The sequence below is a fragment of the Myotis yumanensis genome, unplaced genomic scaffold (genome assembly GCF_028538775.1).
Source record: "Myotis yumanensis isolate MYYU_CA2020_CCGP unplaced genomic scaffold, mMyoYum1.0.hap1 SCAF_5, whole genome shotgun sequence".
Classification (NCBI taxonomy): Eukaryota; Metazoa; Chordata; class Mammalia; order Chiroptera; family Vespertilionidae; genus Myotis; species Myotis yumanensis.
Window position 1 is genome coordinate 15,955,016 of NW_027223756.1, and position 15,951 is coordinate 15,970,966.

General features: G+C 48.8%; 1 protein-coding gene across 1 annotated transcript in view; it reads left to right on the plus strand.

The window, feature by feature from the left end:
* Positions 1-15,951, plus strand: part of ADAM19 (ADAM metallopeptidase domain 19) — a 79,237-nt gene that overhangs the window by 53,525 nt on the left and 9,761 nt on the right. The window contains exons 8-16 of the mRNA XM_070414514.1: positions 562-633; positions 4,377-4,543; positions 6,182-6,266; positions 7,048-7,187; positions 8,856-9,033; positions 11,611-11,700; positions 12,426-12,621; positions 14,305-14,413; positions 15,554-15,758. Coding sequence (XP_070270615.1) covers positions 562-633; positions 4,377-4,543; positions 6,182-6,266; positions 7,048-7,187; positions 8,856-9,033; positions 11,611-11,700; positions 12,426-12,621; positions 14,305-14,413; positions 15,554-15,758 — 1,242 coding nt within the window. The remainder of the gene's footprint in view (positions 1-561; positions 634-4,376; positions 4,544-6,181; positions 6,267-7,047; positions 7,188-8,855; positions 9,034-11,610; positions 11,701-12,425; positions 12,622-14,304; positions 14,414-15,553; positions 15,759-15,951) is intronic.

Sequence of the window (15,951 nt, forward strand, 5' to 3'; positions counted from 1 at the left end):
CTCTCTGTTGTAGCTGAAGCTCCTCTAGGCTAGGACCAGGAACTCACACCTATGCCAAGTCCAGTGCCATGTATAGAGCAGGCGGTCAGCAACAGTTTGACCACTGCTGATCGATCACATGAAAGGAGCCCTGTTGAAACCCCTGGGTTGGTGGCTTTAGGTTGGATGATGCCCAAGGCAGGGATCAGATCGGTCCCTCTTCTGAGGCCCAGTGAGTTTGTGGGAGGCCTTCTCATTTGGAGGACAGGGGAACAAGGTTGACTTCAAGGGCTGGAGAAAGAGAATTCAATTCACTGTACAACCATGGCGCGCCTGCTCCGTGCTGGGCACTGGTGGGTGGGGCTACCAGGATGGATGTGATCCAGCTCTGCTCTCCCTCAGCTGACACTGTGTGTGTGTGTGTGTGTGTGTGTGTGTGTGTGGTGGGGAGACAGCTGTGTAAAAATGACTGCTCATAGAAGATGGGAGCAAGTAAAAACTAATTCAAAGACAAGTACTGGGCATGGGAGGGGTTATGAGAGAGGCCCTGGTGTCTTACCTAGTTTTGCTTATCCCATTTAGTTTACCAAGAATGGACGAGATCTGGAAGCCACCAAAAACAAGCTCATCGAGATCGCCAATTATGTTGATAAGGTGAGACCAGGTGTGTACTTTGTGGGAACGGTGCCAGCACTCAGAGGACGGGCGAGCACATGGCCCCTGAGCTGCCTCGTGTGTAACGGACTGGCCGGCCCAGCCAGCCTCTGAGAGGGAACAGCAATGCCTCAGAGGCGCAGGTGAACTCGAAGCTCAACTATGTGACCGGAGCCAAGTGACTCATCTTCTTTGGCTTGAAGTTTTGTTTTGTTTGGGATTGATAAAATAGAGGGGTTGGCCTAAATCAAATGTTTTGGATCATTTTTCTTTTTTCTGGTGGCTTCCTTTTTTGTGGTTGTTTAAATATATATACTTTTTATTGATTTCAGAGAGGGAGAGATAGAAACATCAATGATGAGAGAGAATCATTGATTGGCTGTCTCCTGTACGCCCCCTACTGGGGATTGAGCCTGCAACCTGGGCATGTGCCCTGACCGGGAATGGACCCTTGACCTCCTGGTTCATAGGTTGACACTCAACCACTGAGCCACATCAGCCAGACAGGTGACATCCTTTTTTAAAATAAAATCCTACACCACTGACCATGTATTATAAGCCCTGGCATTGTTTGCTTATTTTGTTTTTGTAACACAAGTGCCTGGCTTAAGCTTTGAGTGCCCAAGCCTTCATTACCAAGAGGCACCCACTTCAAAGTGGGCTCTCTCGGCCACTACAGGAAGGCGAAGATCCAGGCCCCCTCGCTCCGCTGAGGCTCTTCTGGTTTAGAGATCGTGGTTGATTTTAGTAAGAGACCATTTGGGTACTTGTGTGTGTTTTTTTGTTTTTTCTTTTCCTGTGCTTTAAATTCCCACTCGGTGTTTTAAATTCACCAAGAAAGAGTGAGTCCTCAAAAACCTGGATCCTCACCCTTCACCCCAATAAAAGCTGAACCCAGGCCCTTTCGCACTCTTCCCCCCTCACCTCCCCCACCCCCACGCCCCACCTCGCTGTGTGGCCCCAGGTGTGCTGTGTGATTTCCAGGTCTTGTGAGTAATACGCCTGTATCTGCTCAGTTTCCTGATGGTTATTGCTGAAGGGAGTCTTGCAATCACAGTAAGAATCACAAGGGTGGTCCAGCTCTCTAACGCTGGTTATGAATAGGCTGAGATCAGTTCAAAACCGTCCAATATAAAAGTCAGATGAAACGGGCTGCTCCAGGCTGAAGCAGGGTGAGGACTAGAGCTCTGCCCTCTCACCCCTTCTCTCCATCCCTGCAGCGGCTCCCAGGGAGCCGAGGACATGGAGGAGCTCGGTTTTAGAATGCTTTAAGGTTCTTTAAGGTTCCTTCCAGGCACGGAGCTCAGGAGTTCTCTGCCTGAGGAGAGAATGGAGCTAGGTCAGCAAGGGAACAGGACAGAATCTTAAAAGTTGAGGAGTGGCTTGTTTCAGGAACAATCTGTATAGCCTCTGTCTGTGAAAGGTTCTAAAGTGATGTCCTGTCTTAGAAAGACCAGGCTAGACCATGGCTAACTTTCCTAGGGCAGGCCTTTCAAACATGCTCTTAGGGAATGCCCAAATTCTTGACATTTATTAGAACAGGCTGGTCTGGGACATGGTCTTGAAAATATTTTTCTTTACATTTGTTATAGTGCAAAATGTAGTAGAGCAGGTAATCTAGCCTCTTCTTAGGCTAGCAGCCGTTTTAAAATGTAGGTTTTAATATGTTTGGGGTCACGGGTCTCTGTGAGACTCTAACAACATTGTACAATTTCAGGCCACTCACAGAACTCCTGCAGCTTTCACTCTGGGCCAGCTAGGGAGTCATGGGTCCCAGGTCCAAAGGAGAAACCATTTTTTTCCTAAACACCAGAGTATAAAGGAGAGAACTGAAATATTTTCTAGACATTTACAAGCAGATTTGGTAGCATTCTGATGCCATCAGGTGGGAAAGTCTATGCCAAAAATGGCTCTGGAAATTCCAGAAGGCCCGTGGTCAGTGACTGGTGAAAGTCAAACACCGGCATTTCCTGGGAGGAAGGGCTCCAGGAGCGCAGTCCAAGTCCTCCCTAGCTCTCCACTCACTCAACAATAACATCTAAATGGCCCTCCAACCCACACACTCAACATCTGGGAAAACAAGAAAAGCCTGATTCCCTGCGGGGTATACAGGAGGCCGCTCTGTTATCACCCACGTGACATCTATTGTTCTGCAGACACGGCAGGTGGCAGGCTTGGCTGGGTCTCCCCTTTGTGAACTGTCCGGCTGGTCGGGTGATAGGACCAAGGGTGCTGATGAAAGATGAGAGGAGAGGAGAGCCCTGAGCAGAGCCCAGCCCGCCCTCGGAGCCCGGCCTGGCGAGCTGGTCCCTTCTGTGGAGCAGTCTCGGTTCTGTCCTCAGCAGCTGACACCCGGCTTCCTGGCTGGAAGGCTAGCCCACTTCTCTGAGGCTGCTGACCCAGCTACTTGAACTGAACTGTTGTTGAACTAAACCTGGAATGAACTGCACTAATTTGCTGAATCATGAACCCAATCCAAAATGCTTTTCTTTAGCCATAAAAAAAAAGCCAAGTTTAAGTCCTTAAAAAGCTCCCTGAGTAAAGCAAGTTCAAATTGGAATCCAAACCTTTTATTTGCTATAATGATTGGCCTGGCACAAAACAGGAAAATCAAAATTTCCGTTGAGATCAACGGATGTTTTGCTGAATCTGGAGCCCATCTTACAGCACAGCGTCCTGGAGGCAAGTGGATGGTGTGGATGGAGAACCGCCCACACTCAAGCAGCGTGGGCCACGCACAGGCTCTGAGATCTGGTCATTTTGGCTCGAATCCTGGCTCCACCATTTTTCTGTTGAGAGTTTGGACAAGGAAGGTATTGAACTTCAAGCCTCAGTACATAGTGCGTAAAAGTGCTCCGCTTGCTGCTTTTAGCCAGGGCAGTACTTGCCCAAAGTCATCCAGTGTTTTTATTTTTTAAAATACATTTTTATTGATTTGAGAGAGAGAGAGAGAGAGAGAGAGAGAGGTGGGGGGGAGAGGAAGGGAGAGAGAAACATCAATGATGAGAGAGAATTACTGATTGGCTGTCTCCTGCATGCCCCACACTGGGGATCAAGCCTGCAACCTGGGCATGTACCCTGACCAGGAATCGAACCCTGACCTCATGGTTCATAGGTCAGTGCTCAACCACTGAGCCACACCAGTCAGGCAAGTCATCCAATTTTAGATTAAATGGTATCTCCTTACTCACATGACCTAGATTTACATGCAATTTTTTTTTTCCTTTTTGGTAAGTCACTGCCTCAGTAGTCTCTAGGGTATGCCAGTCAAAGAATTGCTTATACCCACACCTTCCAATAGTCATCTTTAAAGAAAGCTCTCATCCTGTTATATGTATACGACATAAAAGACACAGTATATCATAAAGGTTAGATAGATCTGTAGCCTTAAGGTCCCAAGAGTCAGGTCTCATGTACAGAATTTGCAAATCTTTGGATTGGATGGAACCCTGACAGTTATCTGGGACCTTTGCAGCCTAATGCTTGTAGCCTGTTTACGGCATCCTTGACCAAAGCTGGACAGCTCCAGTGATGGGGAAGGACACTTCTGAGAGTAAGCATGTCTACCTACTAGTATACACGTGTACTTCCTAAACGAGTGGAGACATCTGACCATGAAATGTCCATATACAATTGGGTGCGTCCATCCAATGGCATGCTGTTTAGCCACCTGAGATGTTTCAGCTCCTCCCTAGCATTGGCAGATGAAGGTGATGCTGTAGCTTTTCTCTTTCACCCGACAGTTTTACCGACCCTACAACATCCGGATTGCTCTCGTGGGCTTGGAAGTATGGACTCATGGGGATCAGTGTGAAATTTCGACGAACCCCTACACCACCCTCTGGTCATTTCTTCGTTGGAGGCGCAAGCTGGTCTTTCGGAAGAAGCACGACAATGCACAGCTGATCACGTAAGTAGCCTGTCCCCATATGCCTTGTCTTTGCCTTGGCTGCAGAGCCCCTGCCCGCAGTGCTGCGCCGGCTGCCCCTTCGTTTCCTGGTGCTGAGTGTCGGTCGCACTGGGCCACCTTGACTCTCGGCCCCAGGGAATCGGGCATTTCTCAGACATGTGCTCTGTACCTAGCACACGCTGGAAAAGATTTAAAAAGAGGCAGAGCAGTCCCAAGAAGTACTTACAATCTAGATGAGAAAATTAGACCGACACATATTCAGTTGAGCGTCTGAAACAATTGGGTGTGTTTGAGGAAGTTGACTGACTGACTGGTGGTCATGGGCAGTTTTGAAACAGACTTTGTAAGGGGCTCATCTTCATCTAGGGACTTTGAAGCAGGCCCGGGCCCGCGAGGAGGGTGAGGGCTCCCTGGGTTGTCCTTCACTTTGTTCTGAGGGGCTGAGGGCTGACGGCCCAAGGTGGTCCACGTGGCAGATGGTGCAGGAACTGTGTGCTCAGTCGGAGGGAGGCCTGGAAGGGGGTGGGGTGAGGATTGTGTTGGAGTTTCTTCCATCCCAGGGGGAAAAAGAGAAGACGCGGATGGGGGTCATGCTGGCGTGTGACAGTCCCCGGGGGTGATTATCTGGTGTTTATTAGGGTTGACTTCCAAAGGTATTCTGAGACAGTTACAACAGAAGTCCCATACATAGTAAGTCACTGCCTTCCTGGTGCTTAAATACCTTTCTGAATCAACAATCATTTAAACCTTTGTTTACTCATTTAAAAGGCCTCGTATGTCCCATTGGTTTTAAAATATAACGCTCCAGTGTCCTTGCTAATTGTCACTTCAGTTTGTTTTCCTTTTAAGCCACGAGTTATTTAGAAGTTATTAGAAGTCATTTAGAAGTTTTCCACAAAAAGCTTATTTAAACAAATTACGTTTTGTGGCATGCATGAGACCACTGGGTTTTAGTTACTCCTTGGCCCCTGCCCTGGGGAGGGATGGATTAAACTGGGGGAATGGAGTTTGGCTGTTGGCAGATTAGGATCACAGTTGTGAAACAGAGGCAGAAACAGGTCATTCTGGCACCCTGCTGCACTTTGCAAGGCTTCCGATGGGACACATCTGTTTCCTTGGCCCCGGGCGGTGAGGGAATGAAGCATCAGCCCTCTGGCAGCTGCTACCCCACATTCCCCCCACCTACCCCCAGGCACATACCCCAGAGCCAGGATGTGGCATGCGACCCTGCAGCTGGAGGAAGTGGGCATGATTCACTTCAGCATCAGCCCCTGTGCCATTCTTCCCTTACCTCACCCCTCCCTGTGACCTTTTCCTGTGCAGCAGGGATGGGATGCAACTTTGCAAGCCCTGCCCATTTCCTTCCAGGGATCGGGGCTGTGGGCATATGTGGGACAAAGGGACCTTTCACTCTCTCTTTCTGTTTTTTTAGAGCAGTGAGAGGGTAGGTGAGAGGAAATGAGAGGCCTGGCTGCCTGGACTCTGTCCAGCTGGCCTGGAATACCAGGGCCTCGCCCCTTGGGAATGATCTGGGAGTGTCAGAGGGGCCAGGGGACACCATGACGGCCACCTGCATGGGCACGTTGAAACAGCCCCACTCAGTCCCCTCCCTAGTCACCCTCTCCTTCCATTCTGCAGGGGCGTGCGTTTCCAGGGCGTCACCATCGGCCTGGCCCCCCTCAACGTCATGTGCTCCGTGTACCAGTCTGGAGGCGTGAACATGGTGAGTCTCAGCTGATACATCGTATCGTGTGGCAGAAGGCAGAAGACCGCCTCACAGGACAGGAGGTCATCTCGTCAAAAACAATTGGTGGGGGGTATGCGGGGGGCAGCTGATGAGTGATTCTCTCATCATAGGTATTTCTGTCTCTCCCTCTCCCTTTCTCTCTGAAATCAAGAAAAATATATATAAAAAACAAACAAACAAAAAAACCCCCCAAAACCCACAATTTTATATTTAGTATTGCAGAAAAAAGAAAAGCTTCGAGCAGTTGTTTAAAAGGAAGTCAGTCATTGATCAGAGATGGAGATACCAGGGGTAGATTTTCATGGGTTGTAGTTTATCCCCCAATTGTCAAGCCCAGGAAAACCCGGAAGCAGTCACATTACTACATCGCTAGGTCTTTCATATATTCCAAACCAGGGGAGTAGTAAGACAACAGATGGAGGTTTTTTTTAGTTCTAGGTTTTATGTTTTGTACATCATTATGAAACTAGAGCCTGTCTCAAAGTCATGATTAGGAACTTCCTACCTTCTTCAGAAATTCTCTCTCACTTGGCGACTACTTATTAAATGACTTTGACTGTTCATTTCTGACCTGTGAAGTGGATATCAAGGAGCCTGCTAGCATCTATCTGCTCATCCTTTATCCAGCCCTTACGATTGGCAGTGCAGCATGTAGTTAAAAGCAAAGGTTTTTAATCAAGCTGCCAGGCTTGGCCAAAGGAAAGGCAGGGTTGGGGTCGGGGGCTGTCTTCCTGACCTGCACTCTCTCCCTGAGCAGGACCACTCTGAGAATTCCATTGGTGTGGCTGCCACCATGGCCCATGAGATGGGCCACAACTTCGGCATGACCCATGATCTGAAAGGTTGCTGCCACGCCAGCGCGGCTGACGGTGGGTGCATCATGGCAGCCGCCACCGGGTGAGTCATATAGGAAGGGGAGGGCAGGGCAGAGGGCAGAGCAAGGGAGCCTCTGTTAGACCTTGGAGAGAAATGTGATTTTGACAGCAAAGAAATGGGAAGAGGACAAAGGAAGCAAATGCATGCAGGGAGCACCAGGTGTCTAGCAGGAGGTGTGCTGTCCTAGGTCTTCGGCTGCAAAATTCACCCGACGACCTGTGTCCTTTTTTTTTCAGGAATTTTTGATGAGGATCCATTTTGATAGCAGTCCCAATTCTTAGTCCCTCCACCCCAAGGGGGTTTGATGAGTGCTCTCACTTCCCAGGCTTGATTGATAGGGCTGATGTAGGCTCCAGAACAAGGGCAAGAAAGAGGAGCATCTGTACACCCACAGCGAGCCCACAGGGGATTTACAGGCTGCGTTTACCCGGAACAAGGGCAAGGCAGCCCCATCTCCCTGTAGCTGTGAGGGTTTTAAACCCAGAGCCTTTAAAGAGAATTCTGGAGTTTATTCAGAGGCCGATAGTGTCTGGACTCACTCAGCAGAGAGCATTGGGTTCTCCCAGGACCTCGGTCACCCTTTGGAAGGCCTCATGGTGGAAGCCTGTGTTCTCCCACCCCAAACCATTAGGACCTGCTTATGCTTCTTAAAGAAATGGTGTCAGTGTCTCCAGGAGCACATTGGAGCCCCCGGGGCCGGTGCCTTTCCCATCCCTTCTCTGCTGTGACACACAGAGGAGGGTGTTGCCATGCATAGGATGCAAGGCCATGGGCCATGCTCACATCCCATGAGCTCCTGGTTAAGTCCACCTCTTTCTTCCCCTGTCTAAAGAGCATATTCGTAGACAAGCAGCTGAGAGTTATATTAGTTACTGCTCCAGTTTGTTTTTAACCTAGTTATTAATTTGAGTAGTTTAACAGTTAGTAACAAATTCCGTGTGGCATATCTGATAACTGAGGAAAACCCTCTAGTGTCTAACCTGTAGTTGGCTTAGAGACTTGGGATCAGGATGACTTCTTTTATAGACCCAAATGGTAGTACTGACCTGATACCAGGGAGTGAATGACTTTTAATTCTTTTTCCCAACAGTGGGCCCCAGGCCCTTTCATACCCTTGTGATAAAGAATGTGCCTTTGCGAGTTGGCTGGTTGAATTTGGAGCACTGCCTGAATCCTTAGTACAGAGAGCAGATCGCTGGCCCAACCGAAAATTAAACCCTGAATCCTTAGTACAGAGAGCAGATCTCTGGCCCAACCAAAAATTAAACCCATGGTCTTGGCCCTTTTTGGCCCAGTCCTCAGTCCCAAGAAAATCTCTATCTAATATCAGCTTCAGAAAACGTTTGGGTTGGCTGGTATTTTATTCAGCTCTCAGGCTCTGGAGACCTGTTGTAACACTCGCATCCCTTTCTTTATTGCAACCCCTTCATGCAAAGGGCAGAAATTGCTGCCTCTGATTCTCAGATACTTCCTCTGGGCAGAAGGAGGGGGAAATATTATGAGTGGTTAATATTTCTTCATTCTTAGAATTGTAAGTTAATATATCGCTGAAGTTCTAAAAGAGCAAAAGGTATGTGAATGGGACTAGTGGGGGTCTGAGTCCATCAGCCCGATGGGCAGAAGGATTGACAGCTGTCCTGGCTGCTTGATGTGCAGACTCCCAACTGACTCCAACTCATTCCCTTCTAGGCATCCTTTTCCCAAAGTGTTCAATGGATGCAACAGGAGGGAGCTGGAAAGGTATTTGCAGTCAGGTGGTGGGATGTGTCTCTCGAACATGCCAGACATCAAGATGCTGTACGGAGGCCGGAGATGCGGAAATGGGTACCTGGAAGAAGGGGAAGAGTGTGACTGTGGGGAGGAAGAGGTAAGGTGTCATGGCGGCACAGGCAGGAGAGAAAGAATTTGCGTTAATTTCAAATCTCAAGGTCAAAGAGGATGCAATTGAAAGATTTCTCACTCATGCACATTTCCTACGACATCACAAATAAGACGTGGAGGGTCAGCCTTCACTGTGGACCACCTCTGCAGACTCCCAGTTTGAGCCTGGCCCTGTTGGTGTCCAAGTTTGGGTGGAGTTCTTCCTGTGAGTGTCTGATCTAACCACAAACCACAGTCCACACCAGTGCAGTGACAGATGCCCTTCTTGGCCTTCCAGCTGCACCGAATTTATTCTGGGGGCCATGCAGCCGGATATCTGAACTTGACCTTGGGCCTTTGGAGGATGCTGAAAGTAATAAGCTGTGCTGCGTAGCCTGGAGACGAGATGGCGGAAAGGGGAAGTAGAAAGCTCGGTCAGGTTTGAAAGGGCCGCCAGGAGGAAGAAGGAGCAAGCTGTTTTGATCTTCAAAATGAGTGGCAGGCATACAGCATAGCTGTGTCATTTTAGCGGACGCGAGTGGTTCTGCAAAAAGCAGAACTGGGTAGTTTCATCTCTATTTTTTGAAAGATGGAAATATGTACATTAACAAATGAAAACAGTTTGGGGGAGAAAACATGAGAAACAGCTATGGTAGTGAGATTTCGAGTCTGTTTATGCGGGAAAAGTATTTGATTTTATAACCTTCTCTATGGCTTGATTTTTTTTTTACTGTCAGCATGTAAATATTATAATAAACTGGACACCCAGTGCACGAATTTGTGCACAGTTGGGGTCCGGCTGGCCTGCCCCAATCAGGTCCGATCGGGCCGGGGCGGCCAGGGAGAGGGGACACTGTAGGTTGGCCAGCCGTCCCCGCCCCCTGGTCAAACTCCCCATCGAACTCCCAGTTGAGGGGACAGTTTGCATATTAGCCTTTTATTATATAGGATAGGACCAGACCTAGTTAAGGCTCTTCCATGAGTTCAGAACAGTCAGTCCAGACGCTTCAGAAAGGAGGTGTGGTTGAGGAACACCCCTGGGTGGGCTCAGCCAGTTGGCTTATGTTCGGAGCAGCTGCTGATTCTACAGCTTTTTACTAAGTGGGGGGTACTATGCTGGTGCTAGGGCTAGGGTAAATGCAGCAAAAATAGACGTGGTCCCTGTCCATGTGGAGCATATAGTACAGCAGGGGAAACACACTTTGACCAAATAGCTGCAAAGGTATCTAAATACAATCCATGGTAAACGCTAGGAGGGCCAATGACAAGATGCTGTGAGTATTTGTAGTATGAGGGGAGCTGCCCTCCTGAGTGTGGGTGTGACCTCTGACCCCCATATCGAAGGCTATGAGAAGTGAGTGAGGAGCACAAGGAGAGAAGACACACTGTGCCTAGAGGTGGGAAGAGATATGATATGTTAGGAGGGAGGGAACAGGGGTCTGCCCGGAGCCCAGGGTGGTGAGGGATGAATGGAAGGGAAGTGTTCTAGTTCCCTCTCTTGGGGAAGATGGGTGGGCATCTATAGTCAGGCAGTGGTGTCTTCAATATGCTTGACCTGGACAGTTATGGTTATGATATGGTTAATAAGCATGAAGTGAGCCCCAGGGAGACATGGCTTGAATTCTGCTCCAACACTTGCCAGGTGTGTGCGCCTCGACTTGTTTCAGCCCCAGTTTCCCCGCCTGTGAAATGGGAATGGTCTTGCCTCACAGGCTGTGATGGTCCTATGCACGGAGACCGGCACTGTCAAGAAATGTTTGTGGCCAGGCCTGTGACTCTAGTTGGAGTGTTATAAGGACACTCACAGCCACTGGCCATCTCGTCATCCCTTTAAATCTCTTGCTGTCAGCAAATGGGGAGCAGTAGGGCAGGAAGGAAGCGAGGAGAGCGTGGAAGCCCTAGAGACCTGTCCCGGAAAGGCCCGGGCCGGCGAGGCTTGAGGAAGAGCAGCAGATGGTGAGAGAAGTCTGAGGAAGCAGGCCAGGAGCTGACGTAAACTGTGTGCAAGGTTGTTGCAGGATGCCCTGGCTCCTGATGGCCTCTTTTTGTGGGATAGGAAGACCCGGGGGTGGGGGGACGGGGGGCAGGGAGGGCAGTGTAGAAAAGCACAGAAGACAGAGTCTTGGGGTGTTATATTGGGGATGAGAAAAAAATCACAGAATTTCCGTAGAGTGGGATGCTATTCTGAAAATCAGGTTTTGGAAGGATACATGATTATAAGGAGGTGTGTGCCTAGTACATTGTGTTAAAAAGCAGTGTGGATACTTTGATTTTATAAAATAAGTGTATGTGTATAGGAAAATGCCTGGAAAAATATCCACACTCAAAATGTAGTTGTGTCTGAGCTGATGATTGTGTGTGTGTATTAAATATAAATATAAACAATATATATTCCCCCACCCCTAAGATAAATATACATTACCTTAGTGATTAAGCTATAAAGTGATTTTTTTATAAAGGCTTCCGGGCATGCGGACAGGGTTGGGGAGATGGGAGAGGCAGGTGAAGGGCCTGACCTCTCCCACACTCTGTCTCCCTGTCCTGCTGCCCCGGAGGCTCACGCCCACTCCCACTGTCTCCCCAGGAGTGTGATAATCCCTGCTGCAATGCCTCTAATTGCACCCTGAGGGAAGGGGCGGAGTGTGCCCACGGCTCCTGCTGTCACCGCTGTAAGGTGAGTGGCCCTTTCCCTGACCTAACAGAACCGCTGTGGGGTGATGGACAGGACACGGCCTCCTCTGGGGGAAGGGAGGGCCTCAAAGTTTCAGAAACATGGAACCCGGACCCCCGTGAACACATAATGAGCACATGTGAGTATACATGTAGGTATTCGGGGGAAATGTGCATATGTATAATTTAGATGCATATGTGTAAATGGGCCTATATATTTGCTTATGTGAGTTTATAATATGTGTGTGTTGTGTGTGTGTGTGTGTGTGCATGTGTATATATTAGTGGGCCTGATTCTTTTGCCATTTATTCACCATAAGGCTTTGGATACATTGCTTAGCCTCTTCGGCCTCAGATTTCATAATCTGTAAAATAGGGATAATTATATTACATAAAACTGTCATGAAAACTAAATGAAATAATAGTTGTACTGGCACCTAAGCGGGAGCTCCATAAAAGTAGCCATTATTACTGAAGTATTTAGTCAGCTGTGAGTTGTTGCATGAATATGATCTCTGGCCGACCTCCTCTGGAGAGGAAGTGAGTTACCTTTGGGAAAACGCCTGGAAAACTCGAAGTCACTGTTCACATTAGAGGGTGATGATGGTTTGAACTCCTGAGGGCCTGTGAAATAATGGGAATGGGAATTCCGTTCCACAGAGCGATGCTCACGGGCCTCTCTGGGAGGCTGGAGGGAGACTGATGCTTTCCCCTCTTTTCCTCGCCCAGCTGGTGGCCCCTGGCACGCTGTGCCGCCCACAGGCCCGGCAGTGCGACCTTCCAGAGTTCTGCACGGGCAAGTCTCCCCACTGTCCCACCAACTTCTACCAGATGGACGGCACCTCCTGCGAGGGCGGCCAGGCCTACTGCTACAACGGCATGTGCCTCACCTACCAGGCCCAGTGCGAGCAGCTGTGGGGTCCCGGTAAGTGGGCGGGGTCAGCCCTTGTCCCGCCCACCTCTGCTGAGTGTGGAATATTGGCTTCAACGGAGCATCTCCAGATGCTGCCCTCGGGTCAGGGTAGACTTTTAGGGAGAGGCAGTGGACTGTGTTCCTCCCAGTTCCTCGATGCTGTCAGTTCTCAGAGCGAGTAAATGGGTAAGAATCATCCAAAAGACAAATGGGCAGAGGATGGAGACAGAACAGGAAGATGCTTACCCGCACTCATATGAAGTGAAGGCAAGTGCAAACTACTGTAAGATGGGATTGTGCATGCATCAGATTGGCAGCGACGTAAGAGTTAATGTAATGTAGTAGTAATAATAGTGATACTCTAATGACCACAAGAGCAATGATAATATAGATGTGGAGAGTGAGGGGGTCACAGATAGGTACAGCCCCTATGGAGAGCGATTTGGAGATGTGAACATTTTATTTTTATTTTTATTTTTTTAAATATATTTTATTGATTTCTTACAGAGAGGAAGGGAGAGGGATAGAGAGTTAGAAACATCGATCAGCTGCCTCCTGCACACTCCCTACTGGGTATGTGCCTGCAACCAATGTACATGGCCTTGACCGGAATCAAGCCTGGGACCCTCGAGTCCGCAGGCCGATGCTCTATCCATTGAGCCAAACTGGTTAGGGCAGAGATGTAAACATTTTAAATGCACTAGTCATCGGGCCCATCCATTCTACTGCTTAGGCATGTATCTTCCACTGTACTTGAACATGTATGTAAAGATAAATTTATAAGGATAATGGTTGCAGCATTCTTCTTTCTAGCAATAACAGCCTATACATCCTTCATTGGGGCCAATTAAATTAATTCTGGTACATCCATACAGTGGAACACGATGCAGCTGAATAAAAGCAGCAGCTCAGTGTCTACTGAATAAAATCTCCCACAGTGAATTGAGAGAACAAGTGCAAGAGGCAGGACGGCGAATAGAATAGGCTGTCATTCTTGATGAGATAAATTGTCTCCAAAAGATACACGAGAATTGTATCTAGAACAGTAGTTCTCAACCTTCTGGCCCTTTAAATACAGTTCCTCATGTTGTGACCCAACCATAAAATTATTTTCATTGCTACTTCATAACTGTAATGTTGCTACTGTTATGAATCGTAATGTAAATATCTGATATACAGGATGGTCTTAGGTGACCCCTATGAAAGGGTCATTCAACCGCCAAAGGGGTCTCGACCCACAGGTTGCGAACCACTGATCTAGAAGTTAACATAGTTCTCTGTAGAAGATACATCATTAATTGTGATTACTTCTCCAGGGTGTAGGGAAGTAAGAATTGGAATGGCTAGTCCCAAGAAAATTCCCAAGACATACTTTATTTCTTTAAACATTTGCATGTGTATTACTTATTTTTAAAAATCCCTAAAAGGACAGGGTTTCTTTACTAGAGAGAAGAAGGTTTAACATACAAACCCACAGGTAGATACAAAACCTCGGTAAGGTATAAAGAGCTGATATGAAAGCTTTTGCTATGAGTAGGAATGGAGTAACCTGATGGGAGTAAAGGAAGAAAACATTCTCTCCCCAAAAGCTTTCTTCACCTTGACCCTTTACCAAGGACCGGCTTTGCCCATTGGGGGCTTCTGACTTCTCCTCAAGCTGGCTAGGGTACTGACGGATGTTTCTTGCCCACTCAGGTGCCCGGCTTGCTCACGACCTCTGCTTCGAGAGGGTGAATGTGGCAGGGGACACCTATGGGAACTGTGGGAAGGACATGAATGGGAAACACAAGAAGTGCAACATCAGGTAATGACCGCTGGGCAGACCCCGTGGGATGCGGGGTACCGAAGCCATTCCTTCTGTGTCCTCCTCACTCCTCCCTCCCACCGGCTCAGCAGCTTGGCAGCCCCGGAGCTGGGCAGCTGTTGGACAATGCCCCATTCAGCCTGAGGAAGTCCGGGGGAGGGTGTGATGGCAATACTTCCTAGAAAGCCGATCAGACTTCCTTTCAGGACTTTCTTGCAGTAGGGCAGGCCATCAGCCTTCTTGGGTCATTTCTGCGGGATGCTGATTACACCCTCATCTGAATAACCCATCATTCATTCACTCAGTCACTCATTCATTCATGTATTCATTCATTTCAACCACCCATCCATCCGTTCACCTATCCACTCTCTGTGGAGGGTGTACCATGTGCCAGATACTCTGCTGAGTACATGGAACTTTTAATTAACAATGTAGCATGATAATGGACATGATCTTAGTGGGTGTAGATCGTTTCCCAATGGAAGTTATGCCTAAGTGGAGATCTGGACAAATGATCTCGTTGAGTAGGGTGGGGAATGGTGCTGGTCCCTGGGAAGAGTGTCCCAGGCAGAGAAGAGAAGAGAAAAATCAGTGGTCAGTAGAACTAATAATTTGATATAAAGTATAATGTTGGGGTGTAATGGAGAAGGTGCTTCTGAGAAATGAGACTGAATAGTTAGAGACCAGATCATAAATTCCTTAAAGACATGGCTGAGAGAGCGTGGACTTCGGCTTGAGAGCAATTTAGAAATTAGATTCTAATGGGGCAAGACTGGAGGCAGAAAGATCCATTTCCTGGTGTCCAGATGAGAGAGGACGATGATGTGGCAGCATCTGGGTGCATGGGGAGCAAGGACCCTACGGGCAGGTTGCTCAGTTCCGGCCGTTGTCCTGGCAGGAAAGGGGACTTCCTAAGGCCAGCGCTCCGGCCTGGATCTGCTTGGGGATAAGGATCCTGTTTTTTTCCCTTTGTCTACGCCCACGTGGGGTCTCTCCTGGTGGGTCCCTCGACCATGCCCGTTGCTCCTTTGCCCTTTCCCCAGGCTTGCAAGCCTGCTGTCCTGGTCAAGAAAAACTAAGCTCTTCTGTGCTCAGCTCTTTCCCAGCCTCTGATTCCACCTCCTTCTCTCCTGGGCCCAGGGATGCCAAGTGTGGGAAGATCCAGTGTCAGGCTTCTCAGTCCCGGCCCCTGGAGTACAACGCCGTGGCCATCGACACCACCATCACCATAAACGGGCGGGAAGTCCAGTGTCGGGGCATCCACGTCTACCAAAGTGCCGAGGAGGAGAATGACATGCTGGACCCAGGCCTGGTGCTGACGGGGACCAAGTGTGGCTACAACCATGTGAGTCTCTCCCTCAGCTTCACTCAGGTTTGGGCTGCAGGAGGGCAGTGACTGAGGAGCGTGAACTCGGGAGGGAGGATGCCTGAGCTCAAATCCCAGCCGGCCCAACATGACTGCGCTTCCACAGGCTAGCTTCTGTCGTCATCACCTTTGTCCTCATCATTAATGTCATATGAATTAAGACCAGGAGTCA